General features: G+C 43.9%; 2 protein-coding genes across 2 annotated transcripts; both read left to right on the top strand.

Moving 5' to 3' along the window:
• The first annotated feature begins 1579 nt into the window (after positions 1 to 1579).
• On the top strand, positions 1580 to 5327 carry LOC306710052 (uncharacterized protein). The gene is made up of 5 exons (XM_079178427.1): positions 1580 to 1701; positions 1926 to 2017; positions 2508 to 2667; positions 2927 to 3050; positions 4205 to 5327. Exons 2-5 carry the CDS (start codon positions 1928 to 1930, stop codon positions 5010 to 5012), a joined length of 1182 nt encoding a protein of 393 aa, XP_079034553.1. The 5' UTR covers positions 1580 to 1701; positions 1926 to 1927; the 3' UTR covers positions 5013 to 5327.
• A 1970-nt stretch (positions 5328 to 7297) lies between these two features.
• Positions 7298 to 15596, top strand: rras (RAS related). Its single transcript, XM_079177753.1, has 6 exons — positions 7298 to 7901; positions 9652 to 9739; positions 10859 to 10961; positions 11778 to 11886; positions 12817 to 12935; positions 13228 to 15596. The coding sequence occupies exons 1-6, from the start codon at positions 7815 to 7817 to the stop codon at positions 13313 to 13315; spliced, it is 594 nt and encodes a 197-aa protein (XP_079033879.1). The 5' UTR covers positions 7298 to 7814; the 3' UTR covers positions 13316 to 15596.
• Positions 15597 to 16146: the final 550 nt, after the last annotated feature.

Below are 16146 nucleotides of genomic sequence, written 5' to 3'. Positions count from 1 at the left end.
AGAGGACTTTGGACCACTGAGCAACAGTCCTTTTTCTCCTTAGTCTCTTTCTCCTTAGTAACTTAGCCCGGGTAACTTAGCCCTGGGTAACTTAGCCCAGCTAAGCTGTTGACGTCTCTGGTTCAGGAGTGGCTTGACCCGAGGAATGAGACAGTAGTAGCCCATGTCCTGGTACGTCTGTGTGTCGCGGCTCTTGAAGCACTGACTCCAGCCGCAGTCCACTCCTTGTGAATCTCCCCCACAGTCTTGAATGGGCTTTGCTTCACAATCCTCACAAGGCTGCGGTTGTCCCTGTTGCTTGTGCACCTTTTTCTACCACACTTTCCTTCCACTCAACTGTCCATTAACATGCTTGGATACAGCACTCTGTGAACAGCCAGCTTCTTTAGCAATGACCTTGTGCGGCTTCCCGTCCTTGTGGAGGGCGTCAATGAGTCTACAATATTGAATTTATTCACAATATTCTAATTTTCTGAGATACTGAATTATGGGTTTTCATTAGCTGTAAACCATAATCATCAAAATTAAAAGAAATAAATGCTTGAAATATATCACCCTGTGTAATGAATCTATATAATATACGAGTTCCACTTTTTTAATTGAATTACTGAAATAAATTAACTTTTCGATGATATTGTAATTCATTGAGATGCACCTATAAATATCTGATGATGCTATGAATGCATATAGAGAGATTACTCTGCCCATACCTTAGCAATGACCAACTAGACCTCGACAAATATTAAATCAATAATTGTGCCTGGGAAGGGTAGAGATAAGGAGAAGATGAGGAAGATGAGGGGAAAGAAAGAGGACGAGCATGTACTGCCCACTGTGTAGCTTTAGCATTAGCAGTATTTCCCTGTGCTGTTCAACACTGGACTCAAACTATACCTTTAGTTTACCACAGAGGTCTGCAGCATGCTCTTTGGTTTAAACAGCAATACAAACACCCAGCAATGTAATAATACAGGGATGTTGTTGAACACACATTTTACTAGGTTCATGCTGGAGACACCAATCCAAAATGATGCAAACTCAAACACCAAAATGAAATAAAGAAGGTATATATAATTGAACTCAATTCTTTTTTACAGGCTACATTAGGCTCTGCTGCTCCCATATTAGTATTCTTCTTTTCCCGGTTAGATCGCAGTGCTGTCGTCAACATTCATGTTCACATGCTTGGTGGTGATTTGACCCTCCTCTCAGGTTGTGGTGTGGATCATTCATTGTAATATTCTCTTTACTGCTTGAGATGATCAGGTGATCAGTGGTGCAAGCGCGCGGACATGCACGCTGCCGTTCATGAGGTCTTGCATAACGTGCACATGAATGTTGGGTGGCGGTGATGAGCAGCTGTCGGTGAGCTCCACTCTCGGCTGGAGGCTGACGGGGCTGCTTCTTCTCCACCTCTGCTGAGCGGCGCGCTGATACAGCGGAGATGCGTCTGCGCGTGTGGAAGTCTAGGCAAGGCGCTGATTGGCTAAAGATGACATCATCCAGTCCTAGATCTATTGTTGGAAAGAGGATGAGCTCATCGTTTAGAAGCCAGTTTGTGGCAGCAGAGTGAGGACGGAGGAGGCTGCAGCAACAGAGCACATCAGCGGTGGACCGAGAGAAAGCAGACCGCTGACCGAGACCTGCTCCGGGCTTCTGCTACAAGAAAAGAACGTGTCGGCGATTTGAAACAGGGACACAGTGAGTAATATGAAACAAGTAGCATCGCCGCTGTGCGTGAGAAGAAAAGAGTCGCTGCATATTAATCTGCATATTCTCTCTGCTGACATCAGGAAAAGTAGCTCCAGATGTTAACAGTCACTCTTTTCACTGCCTCCTCATAGAACAGATCAAACATGGTATTATGTCATCACAAAAGTCTCCAGGTTGTAAATGTATTAAACGTAGCGTGTGTTGTGCTGCAGACATGGTCTGGTCCCGGGAGACCGAGGCGGAGCGGCCTCTGTCCGTTATCCTCCCGCGGCTCTACCTCGGAGCGGAGAGCGACGTGACGCAGGTGAGACGTCCTCCACATCCGTTACACGTAGAGGTATCAATTCTATGTAAGCATACAGCATTCCAAGTTTTACTTTAATTATAGTTGTATCGAGCAGCATGCAGCATATTATGATGTTATTGTATGATTATTACGGATGCGCACGCATGTGTAAAACGAGGTGCAACTTCTTTATACAGGAAAGTTGAATTTTCATTTTAGACACTGATCCTGATATAACATCTGCTTCTACTACATCTGAGTGATGGAGTAACATGTACAGTATCTTCTTCTGAACGTTTCACCATTGAGGAATATAAAGTGTCTTTCTGAACTATGACCATGACAGTAGACTGACTGTAAAGAGCACTTTCTATCACGAGACATCCATCCTAAATAAGGCTGGACACTCCACAGAGAGAACATATAGTCTGCTTTCTTTTTCATGGAAACTCTATGGTGTGTGTGTGTGTGTGTCTGTGTGTGTGTGTGTGTGTGTGTGTGTGTGTAGGACCGGCTGGCCTCTCTGGGTATCTCCTATGTGCTGAGTGTGAGTCGCTGCAGCCCCCAGCCATCCTTTCTGCCTCACTCCAGATACCTTCGCATCCCCATCGATGACTCCCTGTGGGACGACCTGCTGCCCTGGATCCCACAGGCTCTGCACTTCATCGGTCAGCACTCTCACTCACCCTCACACACCCTCCTACAGCATCACAGCATTCGGCAAAAACAGCCACCATCTTAACGAGCTGATTTCCTCCAATTTCTAATACATATATTTCCAATATAAATAAGAGTCCAGTTTCCCCACAGAACTTGTATACACACATATAGAAAATGGATGATATTGATGTAACCGGTGCATTTGAATAATGGTTAACTGCTGCTTGTGTCTCACTGTGCGGTTGGACTCTGTCTCTGTGTGCTCAGATGCAGCCATGTCCTCTGGTGACTCCGTGCTGGTTCACTGTGCAGCAGGAATCTCTCGCTCCCCGGCTCTGGCTGTAGCCTACATCATGTACAGACTGGGAATGGACCTGGACCACGCCTACAGGTACGGCTTCATACCTGTACCGGTACATAATACAGGCATTGAAACTTTTCTTTTGCTGAAAACAGAACCTGAACTGAAAAAGGAATCATTGGCTCTGAAAAACAAAACGCAGGCAATCAAAATAATTGTTTATATTCTGATGTTTTTAAATAACAATCATCAGATTTCTTTCTTTATGTCACTCTTCTTTTCACTGTCAGTTTACTTTTAGACGGACGTTTTTTTTCACCGACAGTTGTTTTCAGTTTCAACTCTCTGTCACTATGGACTATGACTTTATTTACATCTTCTTTGGCCACAGTCATGACATCAAGATTCAAATTCCGATATTCATTGAACCACTTGCTTGTGTTGTTTGCCAAAACCTCAACCCGGTAGTTCAGTTCAGTTCAACTTTCTGTTTCTGACTCGAGCATTCACGCTATCAAAAACCACGCCTGCTTTAAATAGTAGCACATTTGGCAGTTTGGTGGAGAGTTATAAAAACATCAACACAACTCATTCTCCATGCAAATACACTCCAATATGGTAAAATCCTACCGCCAAAATAAATAAGATACCAATACACTTTGCCAGTTGGAGATGACCATCTACTTAGAATTCACCTCTCACACAACAAAGTATGTACAAAATGGGATAAAGTGACTCACCAGTATGTTCAGTGCATTCCTCTCAAAGACTGAGCTGCTCCATCCCATTGTCTCCGTCTCTGTGTATTACAATCATCATCATTGTCCTAACACACACCTAACACATATTGTCCAGTGTCATGAAAACCACTGTGAAGAATTGGAAGTCAAGATCTGCTACCAATATGGGAAAAGATGCTCATTGATTATATCTCATGGAGACGATGTCCGCTTCTTCATATAATAAAACACATCTGAACAAGGCCTGCTTACCAAAACAAGATAACCAACCATTCATCAGTTTAGATAACAAAGAATACCAACACTTGGCAACACCAATATACCTATTCCACTCAACTTAAAACAAGTGTCATTACCTGTTTTTCGTTTCTTCATGTTGCATAGTGTGGTTGTAATTGTTCTGTCTATTTGTTTGTGTCATGTCAAAGTGTGGAACACCAACCAGAGCTGTGTGAGCTGTTGAAGACTAGCCCTAACCCACATCCTGTCTGTCCCCCTTGTAAGGTTTGTGAAAGAGCGCCGGCCCTCTATTTCCCCAAACTTCAACTTCCTGGGTCAGCTGCAGCACTTCCAGGGCACTCTGAGCCAGAAGGCCTCTGGTGGCGACCTCCTCGTGCAGCAGCTGGACAATCATCTGCCATCCATCAACGACGGCGTTAACCAAGCGCACATCAGTCGCAACTTGAATACTCGGGCCGACAGTGTGACCGGTGACTCGGCAGAGATCAAGCAGACACAGAGAGAGAATTCCTACACAACACAGCAGAGACACTCACATTTAGATGGGAATGGGAACCAGCAGCTTTCAGGGAAACTTCAGACTCTTCATTTGACTCTTAATCAAATCCAGAAGCAAGTCCACATGCCATGTGAGGTTCCAGCTTCAAGCCCCCGTGAGCCGGTCAGACCAGCAGCAAAGCCCGTTCAACTGCACCTCCCAGCAGGCTCTGCTTCTCTGTTAGACAAACGAAAAAGCCTCACCCTCTTTTTGACCCCTGTGGAAATCTGCCCTCCCTCCTTAGCAAGCAGCAGGCAGCGAGCAAGAGGCACGGCCACGCCCAAAACCGCCCACAGTAGGGAGACGGGAGAAAAGCCTGAGGCAAAGACACAGAGTAACACCGGCTGCCACAGGCAGACAGAGGACACCCGCCGGGAGCAGAGCCCCCCCCACAGCAAGTGCAGCACAGCAGAGGTGAAGGAGCAGGGCCCGCTGTCACCCTTCAGCATCACCCTCAACAAGCTGCTGGGCTGGGGGGAGAGGGTGCTGCTGGGAGGGGTGTTTGTCCACCCGGCACTGCCGTACAGGTGCTGAGGGAGCTGGAATGAAGGAGGGCTGCTTGTGCCTGTTTGTGTCTGTGCATGTTTGTCAAATTGAAATAAACCACACTATGTGGGTCATACATACAGGAGAGGTCTTCTATTGATGTATTTATTCAATTATGTCTTGCAGAGCTGAATTTAAGAACTATACTTACAATACACAATAAACCTCCACACAAATGCATCTTGTTTATTACACATTGACAGTTGTCAGCTTATCTGGACATTTGTAAGATTACGTTATTTATTAAGATTTCTCGCACAATGGTTCAAGATGTATTTACTGATTATTAAAGGTGACATTTCAACCGTGTCTTATTGCTTTTTTTCCTCAGTGTGGTTTTGAGTGGCGCTTCTCAACATTGTCATCTGTTCTTTAGGTCTCATCACTCTGATAACCCCAGTATTTAACAGCTTAAACAAATACTTGGTGCACAGGAGGCCACATTAGGACATTATCTTCTCTGACAGTTGCATTTCTCTCAATATTTCCCTTCTAAATGTTTTGCTTTCTTCTGGTGGAACACAATCAAGCATTCCTCTCAAAGACTGAGCTGCTCCATCCCATGGTCTCCGTCTCTGTGTATTACAATCATGATCATTGTCCTAACCATTGTCATGAAAACCACTGTGAAGAATTGTAAGTCGTGATCTGCTACTAATATGGGAAAAGATGCTCATTGATTATATCTCATGGAGACGATGTCCGCTTCTTCATATGATAAAACACATCTGAACAAGGCCTGCTTACCAGAACTAGATAACCAACCATTCATCAGTTTAGATCTTAACTTTGATTTATACTTCGCTATTAAATCGCTAGTGCAAAATAATGAAGTAGTTGTAGCAAGTGTAGTAATGCTAATATTTGAGCTAGGTAAGAGATGTATTTTCAGTCTTCAAATAGCTCTATAACGGGCCTAATGCCTGTTAAAAGCACGGTGGTCCATCTCTGTAAAATGTGTGTAATTCAGTATTTTAGACACTAATCAAGGGGCGTGTTATCAAAATGAGTAACTGTAAAACCCCAAGGGCCCATCAGCGCCACACTTACTGTGAGTGGTTCTTACTCATTTCATTGAGAGTGTGTTTGGGGATATGTACCACTAAAGCACGACGGCACCTGCAGTGAGGGCCTGATGGCGGATCCTCCTTCATTACCTCCATCGTGTGGCCCTGGAAGAAGGGTTCCTGTGTCTAGTGTAGTACCCTCCATTATTGTAGCTGATATTGTGCATACATTGTACATGTTCCTGAATGAACTGGTGTTAAGTTGAATCTGATGACAATGACGTAAACCAATAACCCAGATGATATTGCAGCAGAGGGATAATGTACACCAGGGGTCAGCATTTAGGTTAAATGCTTTGTTCAGTAGTTTAACAGGCTCTGTGCAGATGCAGGTTTGTCTGTGAATTTCATTTTTGAGGATCTTATTTCATTTATGAATGAAAGTGATTCCCATGTTTTAGGGTTGTATTGGAGGGCAGAAGGCACGACAGCAGGTTAATGAGGCAGTAACATGATTCTGTGCTAAACAGATTCCTCAATGGCAGCTGGTATTTACAACTAAAAATGAAAATGTTGGATGTGAATATTTGGTAATACTTTCTCATACAGTGTATTAAACTCTTATTTTTATTATCAGCCATTAGAAAACACACGTTTCATCACAATGTGTCAAAAAGTGAAGTATCAATATTGATCAGAATGGCACCATTCATTTAGTAATGAAATGTATTGTTTGTATTGTGTATTTATGGGATGTGGCTCTCACTGTGCCTTCTGATTTATGGGCTCCAGGTGAACTGGGACTGGATTAGATTGTGTGGGTCACGTGTCCACGTGGAAAGGTGAGGTATGTGCTGCTGCCTGAGGGCTCACATTCCACAGCATTCCACATGTGGACTGAAACACAATGGCGTCGTGCTCGAGAGGGATTGGAGATGATCAGAAGAATCCATTTTAAGTTCACCATGAATAAGTTGGCGTCTTGTTAACCGACTGTTGTGAACTTTGTTCTTATTGTAAATCAACGACGTAACGTCTGTTTAATAACAAACGAAATATAATTATTGATAACCACAAGTGCAGTGAAATACTTCCAACCTCGTGCTGCTTTTACATCGTGCGCGGGCCAGTAGGTTTTACATGATGTCACGGAAGGTAACGGTAGGCCCCTCCAGATGACCAAATAAGGACACGGACACATGAAAGTGGAATTGGTTCTGCTCGGTTTCAGTATTAATGAGAGAAAGCTGAAGTGTGTGTAACGTTGGCGCTCCATCGTGTCTTTTGTGACACACCGATACATCGACCTGTGTGTGTGTTTGTGTGTGTGCGTGTGTGTGTGTGTGTCTGTGTGTCTAGAGCTAAAACATTAGTGCGCGAGCTGCTGTAGTTTCTTGAGGAAAAAGAAAAGAGGAAGCAGTTCCGCCCCCACAAGCTGCCCGGAGGCCGAGGAGAAGAGAGCAGAAAGAAGAGAAGCCCCAGAGACACGCGCTGCTGCTGGACTCTTTACTTGTTGCTTTGGCGGATGGACAGCGGAGCTCCGGCGGGACTTTGGTCGTCAGGTCTGGTTGTGTGTCGAAGATCTCGTTGTAGAAAATATGAGTAAAGTTTCCGTTTGAAGCTGCACCGATCAAATCGTCCGTGCTGGTGTCTTCTGCTAACATCGACGTTAACCGGCGGATCTGCTTGACTACTTTACTTTGGCTTTTGTCGAGGCTCGGGTTGGCTTTAGCTCAGGCCCTGGGAGGTTTTTGATACGTAAGAATCCCAGTCCCAAACCAGTATGAGTGGAGAAGAGGAACGATTCAAACTGGTGGTGGTGGGAGGAGGAGGGGTGGGGAAGAGCGCATTGACCATCCAGTTCATCCAGGTACGGTCTCTCTACTACACTTGTGTTATTACTGTGTTATTACTGTTCTATAGTTCATCCAGGTACGGTCTCTCTACTACACCTGTGTTATTACTGTGTTATTACTGTTCTACAGTTCATCCAGGTACGGTCTCTCTACTACACCTGTGTTATTATTGTGTTATTACTGTACTCCAGTTCATCCATGTACGGCCTCTCTACTACATCTGTGTTATTACTGTGTTATTACTGTACTCCAGAGCCACAGTTGTATGACTTTATTATCGTATAGATCACTCACTGACGCTCTATACATCACTGGCTGTTCATGAGAGGGTTATGAAAACTCCCCGGCTGGTGATTCAGTAATAGTCACGTTAATGTCCACAGGAGCCACAGTGATCAGGTCGTACTGTAGGAACATGAAGTATCGATCACAACGATCCAGTCTTGAATTGAACATTGATTAATAAATAAGGTGAGAGGTCACACGGTTGTCCTGATGAACCAAAGAGCTCAAAAGGCAACGCAAAGTGTGCGGAGGATTTATCTTAACCTGATTATTGGTTATTACTGATCTATGAAGTAGTGGTAAGTGATTTATACAGCCTCTCAAACAGGGAGCAGCAGCATGCCATCCCTCCATCTCTGCTCTATTTAACAGCATGTTAGATGTTGAACACTGCTTCCTATTTACATTATTCATCTGAAAAGCTCCTTGAAACTTGCTCATCACAGTGAACATCATATGGGCTTTGCAGTTATGCTGCATGTGTGTAACTACACAGTAACAGTGCAGCATGATGTTCATTGCCTTTAACTGTTCTCAGAACAGCTGAACCTGCTGCTCAACACATGTCAAATCTCTCACTTCGCACTTGAATGTTAAAAAACAGATCACAGATTTCCCTCATGTGTGATTGGCTGGTGGCATTGCCTCCACACAGCTGTGTGCCGTGTCTTTATGTGCTGAGTTATGACCTGATGACCACAGCGTTGAGTTCTAATGTGTGAGCTGTTTTTCAGCAGCAACACATTGCTGTTGGCTAACTACCCAGCTGACCATGTGGGTTCAGTTTAAGGACCATCTCAGTATTACTTTAGGTTTTGGTAAACTGACTTCACATGTCCTACTTTATGTTGCTGCGGGCTACATTTATACATGTGGCGCCATTGTTCAGAAAGCCACTGTTACCCAGTGACTGTGGCAGCTGCAAGCTAACACAAGCTAACACAAGCTAACACAAGCCAACATTAACATAAGTTACATAGGAAGCTTCAGGTACAACTCTGTTTTGGAAACTCCAGTAAACTGTCGTTCTAGTACATGCAGAAGTGGAAGTAGTATTCAGATCGTAACAATACCACACTGTGTGTAACACCTGTAGAGTCTCTAGTAACCGTAGCCGTCAGGTAAATGTAGTGGAGTTGAGATAGAAATACTCCGGTAAAGGACAAGTTGCTCAAAAGTGTACTTAATTGCCCTTCCATGACTTGAGTAATTGTACTTGTCCTATTTGTCCTATTGTAAATGTCCTATTTCTGGTTACAGAAACAAATCTCTTTACTGGAATAGTCATATGTGTAGCACTACTGAATGCATGGACAGCATCTTTTTCCAACCATTAGTAGTAACAAATGGCCGCTCGCTGACGGACGCTCCAGATGGAGCCAGGTGTTTGTTGGGAGACACTGTATTGAAGGAATATCATCTACTGTGTGAGCTGTGCCCTCAGCAGCAGTTTGTCTAAACATTGATTGTGTCCCACAGTCCTACTTTGTGTCGGACTACGACCCCACCATCGAAGACTCCTACACCAAGATCTGCACTGTGGATGGAAAGGAGACCAGGCTGGACAGTAAGGCTCCGTCACACCGGATATGAATTCATTGTGCTCACTGTTTGTCTGAAAGCAGAGGGTGTGTTGCACGGCGATGTGAGATGACAGTGTGTTTGCTCTCTGGATGTTTCATTCCCTTGTTAGGACTTGTACTTGGCCAGTGTTACTGCACAGCGCCAGACTGCAGTGTGTTGGGTCACACTGCTGTTTCACCACACAGTGATATGTGAATCATCAGACGTAAACAGATGAACTGCTTTACAGCACTGTAGATTTATATTGCCACCCTGAAACATCACTGGAGATCAGATGGTACAGTTTGGCAGAAATTGAAGCTTGTTGGGTGAACAGAAGTAGTCGGACGTCATCCTATCTAAAGGCCCGTATATTTGATTTGACGTTGGGAGCACTTGTTATATACTTTAGTGTTTGTGTACACAGATGTTTCAGTGTGTGCTGTGGGTGGTGTTGAGGGTGGGACCAGCATATCATGACTAGTTACCGGCTCTGTCAGAGCTCTCTACTGGATCATGGGCTTCCTCGGACCCACTTTGTGCCTCTTCAGTCTCATGTAGCCTCACGCTTGAGTCACACAGCTGAGCCATCGTTTGTCTGGAGGTCTAACAAACGAAAGGTTGTTAAAAACACTTTAGATTCCTCTATCTATCTGGATGAAAATCAAATATTTATAACTTATTTTAACAAGTTGTGACTCTGTTTCCTATTTACATTGTAATCCGCGAACCAAAATGTAAAGGTTTTATTATCAATGTTTCTTTCCATTGTTGTGTTTCCAATATAAGCAAGGGCATATGTCAATTCAGGCAATCGTCCTTCAAGAAGAATGTGGTGGTGCAGTGGACAGAATCTGTTTTTAGAAGCAGATTGTGGAAATACCCACAGAGCAGCAGTGAGTGTTGTGAAAGCACCTTGTGTGTTTCTGACAGGTCTTCAGAGATGCTAAGCTCTGTAGCATGATGCTAATGATGCAACAAGAGAGGATTACTGTGCTCTCACTCCCAACATTCTTAGAACTGAGCCCACCCATAGACATGGATCATATAACATGCAGCACGCTCTGGCTGTTGTTGCAATGCTGTGTTGAGTATTTAACCTGTGTGTGTGTGTGTGTTTCAGTCTTGGACACAGCAGGTCAAGAGGAGTTTGGAGCGATGAGGGAGCAGTACATGCGCTCAGGAGAAGGCTTCTTATTGGTGTTTGCACTCAACGACCGGGGCAGGTAATGTGTGTGTGTGTGTGTGTGTGTGTGTGTGAGAGTGTGTGTGGAGCTTCCTAACAGATGGATGCTTGAAGCATTATCAGAACCTCAGAATGGTCAGTCGGTGTAGCAGAGTGATGCTGCCACTCACCGTCTGTCTGGTGCTACAGAGGAAGTGACACTGACGTGAGGACTCTTGTCCACCTGTTATTTAGACAGGGACAGGAAGTGGACTCGGTGTCACGGGCACCTGTACAACGCATGCATTCCATTCCAACAAACGCACATAGCGCGCACACACTGAATACATGTATGTGAGACTATGGTAAGTGCTGCTGGTATCAGGTGATATTAGATATTACAGGTGTTTATGATGGAGTCGACCCCTGTTCTGCACTGTTCTGCAGTCTCATAGCTAAATGCACTCTAGTGCAGTCGGCTGTATTAACAGGGTCTGTCACTTATTCATGCTCTTTGGTTAGCAATTCATAAATGAATGTGAAAAGCAGCACAGATATTCATCTACACACAGACCTGACAAATCAAATGACCATAGCACTGTGACCAATGTGTTCAGAATGTTTATGTTCTCTAGTGGTAACATCCAGTATATGTGAATTATAAGAGTTTACAGTTGTGACTTCTGTAATGAACATACTCAGACACTCTTTAACACTGGAACCACATTCTGTTGTATGACTAATAACTCCAGATGTTTTCTGCTGCGCTTAAAAGACATGAGTGCAGATTGGTTATTATTGTGTCCATAAGAATCCATATGAATCTATGTTTGTTGATACTGTCATTGCTAATTATTTCCCTCTGTCCCCCCGACAGCTACCATGAGGTCCAGAAATTCCACACTCAGATCCTGAGAGTCAAGGACCGAGACGACTTCCCCATGGTGCTGGTCGGAAACAAGGCGGACCTGGAGCAGCACAGAGTGGTGAGTAAGGCCCTCGTGGATCTGTGAGGGATCACGTCGTGTTCCCAATGCTTCCTGGAATGTAGTGGAGTGTAGACAGATAATGCTCCAGAGGGAATTTGATCAGTTTTCATCCAGGGGTTTGGAAATATCAATATATGGGAATTTGTGAAACTTCAGGTTTATGGGTCAAAGGTGACCTCAGATATTAGACGAACTAATATGAACGCCTCATTTAAAGAAGGAGCCAATCACTTGATGGCAAAGTTCAAACACAGCTGTGAAAAACAAAACACACTCAAAAAGGACCGATACAAATGAATGTCAAATGCATCTTATTATTGAAGTGGAAATGTATTTCCGACACCAATCGATCTTTTCCCTTTATTTAGCTATTTTGTTTTTGTAGAAGGAAGCAAAGCCCGGACAAATATCCTCCTCCTATGAAAGCACACTGAACCATCGTTCAGGTTCCAGTGTAGATGGACGGCATGTCTCATTGTTCTCTGTCCCAGTTACAGCTCAAGATGTGAGACTGGAGTTGAAGCTGAGAGGAGACTTGTACCATTTTGGAAGTAGCCAGTTTACAAGCTAAATTAAAAACCAATACAAATGTGAATCATCGTCATGACCACGGTAGCGGGTGGGTTCCCGGGCCTATGTCTTCCTCCTCATTGGCTCTCCACACAGACTCTTTACCTGCCTTCAACTAAAGCTCCAACGTGATTGGTCAACACTACTCGGACTACAAACGGAAACCAGAACACTTCTGATATCAAAATCTTGTCTGGTTGCAGACAGAGTCTGAATATGAAAGTAGCGTCTGTTGATAGATTAACATGAAGGCTGATCTCCTCACAGTACAGTAATGGACCGCTGGCTCGTGACTGAAGTGAGTGGAAGGTGTAATGAGCACGAGGTGACAGTGGAGGATCTTTGCTTTGTCTGCAGATCTCCAGGGAGAACGCTGAGGCGTTCGCCAGAGAGAACAGGATCCACTACATGGAGGCTTCAGCCAAGAATCGCTACAACGTGGATGAAGTCTTCTTGGAGCTGGTGCAAATTATCAGGTACAGTGTTTGTTTATTTCACTTCACTTGACCAGATAATGAACAGCTACAGCAGCTTAGACACTAGGCATGGGTCACTGAATGTGATGCATTTACTGTTAATCAGACCACAAACAAAGGAAGTGTGCGGCTACTCTTTAGTCAATCACTGGTGTGTTTTGGGGCGTAACCTGAATTAAAGCAAGTCAGACCTTTGGGTTACCAGCAGTCCATCACAGGACACTGTAACGTGTACACGGGACCAGGAATGATTCACTCCTCTCTTTCTGTTTCTACTCTTCTTCATCCACAGACGGTTTCAGGAGATGGAGAGTCCTCCTCCTCCAACTCATCACACAAGGAAACAGAAAAGGGGGGGCTGTCCCTGTGTCCTCCTCTAAGCACTGTTACCATGGACACCACATCCTTATCCCTCTGCAGCTTGTCCAAAAAGGAGTGCGAGTGTGTCTGTGTAAGAGAGAGAGAGAGAGAGAGAGAGGGGAGACAGACACCGAGAGAGAGAGACACACAGAGAGAGAGAGAGAGAGAGAGAGAGGGGGGAGACAGACACCGAGAGAGAGAGACACACAGAGAGAGAGAGAGAGAGAGAGAGAGGGGGAGACAGATACAGAGAGAGCGAGAGAGACAGAGAGACACACAGACAGAGAGAGAGAGAGAGAGAGAGAGAGAGCGATAAGGTGCATCATTTTCTTTCCAAATGGTTTAATTTGCACTTTTGCCAAAAGCAACTTTTAAATCAGTGTAGTCATTTATTTTAATCAGAGGATATAAAGGGAGAGGTGTCAGGAACAGTTTGGAGGAGAAACAGGAAGTACTGTAGCCGGTGTACCGGAGAGGTGGAATAAAAAGGACCAAACTGTTGTTAGAAAGGACGCCGCGTCTGTGGTGAATGATGACATCATCACCACAGAGCTGACTGTGTTAAGACTGCGTGGGAAAAAAAACTCACGCAAACAATTATTTCCAATACCATGTCTTTAAAATGGACATGTCAAACATTTCAACTTGCTCACGAAATGTAGCACGCCCAAAGACCAGCCCTGACATCATGTGCTGTCATGCTGCATGCCTTCCTGCAGGGGGCAGCAGACCCCCAGCTGCACAATTAGGAAAGGATTTCCAAAGCTGCTGTATTTCTTTTAGTGCCTCAACCCCATCTTTCCACTTGTGGTGCCATGTTGTGACAGAATGTTGAATACACAGGCCTGATCAGACCTCAGTAGAGGACCCCTGGTCACTCGGCCATGCACAGCCTCCACTAGCTGGATGAGAAAGAGTCTAATTCAAGGCTGCAGTCAATGTTCAACCTGGCAGTGCAGTATTCATGACAGCAGAGCTTGTTTCTGCATTTGCACATTTCATTTGACACAAATGTTCATTGTTTTGGTGATAGATGGACTGCATTCTGGTACTATGTCTTTTTTTATTTGTATCCATTCATGTGGGTGTTACATCTACATCATCAGTGTCTTAATAAGGGATACATGTATAATAATGTTTGTTCACAGAAATCAAGTGGTGAAAGTTCACTCTATATACAAAATAATCTCCAGGTTTGCTTTTTCTAGAGCGTTCAACTGCATCTCATGGTCTTCATCGCATGATGGTTGGACTCGGTGGCGATGGTTCAGTTGAAATCAGGGATGACTTGTGTACTCATTCAGTACAGGGATGTGTCGCTTTGTGAGTGTGTGGGGGGTCATCCAGGCCTCTTGCTGTGTCACTGATGTAGTGTGACATCATGGTGATGTCAGTCCCTCTGGAGGCTTCTAGGGGTCCCTGTTCACCACACACTGTTATCCTGTGACTGAAGTTTTGTGCTGAGTTCACATGATAACAACTAAGCCATCTTCATGACATCTGAGCAAGCTTTATTCACCATTGAAGGCAGTGTTTTGAGGTTGAAAGTTCTGGAAAAAGCTAATAAGTGGACCTTGACTTGAGGTTTTTTTGTCTTGAAGGTGTGTAATCTTCTATGTTCCCTATCATATCACATTGGAGAGTTCTATATTATCTCCTTTACAATCTCACAGGAGCCTAAAGATGGCCTAGCCCTCTTCTGCATAGCAGCAACACTGGGCCCAGAGTAGCAAGTATACAGGGTGTGTTTGTTCTTTTTCCCCATTTGTCATATTTGGACTCTGGACTGCAGTGTAACTAACAGACTTGCCACCTCTGTAAGATCCACCCCAACTGTGCAGTAGCCCCAATCCACTGCTGGAGGTCACTGTTGCAGCAACAGGGATGAGCAGCCAGCAGTCCTCCCCAGCTTCACTCACAAAGACATGGCCAGCTGTTTGTGTCGGAGCCACATTCAGGCCAGACGTCTCGGGCCTGTGGTGGTGGACGTTGACATGATGTGTGTTCTTGTATTGGTGGTGAGATAAACAAAAAACACAGACATGAGTCCACTTCACATCTTAAGGAAAGATTAACTCACTATTATGCACACTAAGAAAAATAAAATAAAATCTCCCATAGTATATGTCCACTAATATCCATCTTCTTGTCTGTCATTTTTAATGCTTTGGGCAGTTTGTTTACTATTTTCCCTTTAATAAGAATTCATATATGTATCTATACTACAACCTGCAATTCACATCATTCAGTTTTGTATTGAAATAAAAGTCAAATTTTTTTTATATCATTAAAACATTTACAACTTAACATTTCTCTGTTGTCTTCTATGACTCACATTGGCACCGTTTTGAGCATTGTTTAGGGCTTCAGAGGAGATGTCATGCTCATAATTAGGATGTTGTTGTGTCAGATATTGGTTCATGAATAAGATTACACGTTTTACATCCAGTCCACTAATGCAGTGGAGCTGATGGTGTTAATTCATATGTACACTGTGTCCAAGTTCGGAATCAGTGTATACACACAGTATATACTTTAGTGACTGTATATACGGTGTTGGGTGTGCATGACATACAAAACGTGAATGTACTGTATATCTCATATGAGCTGCCCTGTGTCACAGACTAATTTCACCTCAGAATGATGGAAGACAATCAGTGTCACTCAGAATATCAGGACATTCTGATGTCTTTACTGAATTTGAGGGGGTGTACTGTCATTGTGAAGTCAGATCGGTCATTGGAAATTACTTTTTAAGAAGTTTGATTAAATATTCACACAATTGGAATTATATTTTTTCAGAAATCCAGTTTGCCGTAATTATTATTTGAGGTATCAATCATTTTATCTA

This window comes from Pholis gunnellus (genome assembly GCF_910591455.1).
Source record: "Pholis gunnellus genome assembly, chromosome: 17".
Classification (NCBI taxonomy): domain Eukaryota; kingdom Metazoa; phylum Chordata; class Actinopteri; order Perciformes; family Pholidae; genus Pholis; species Pholis gunnellus.
Note: the sequence above shows the minus strand (reverse complement) of the source record. Positions and strands in the feature narration are given on the sequence as shown.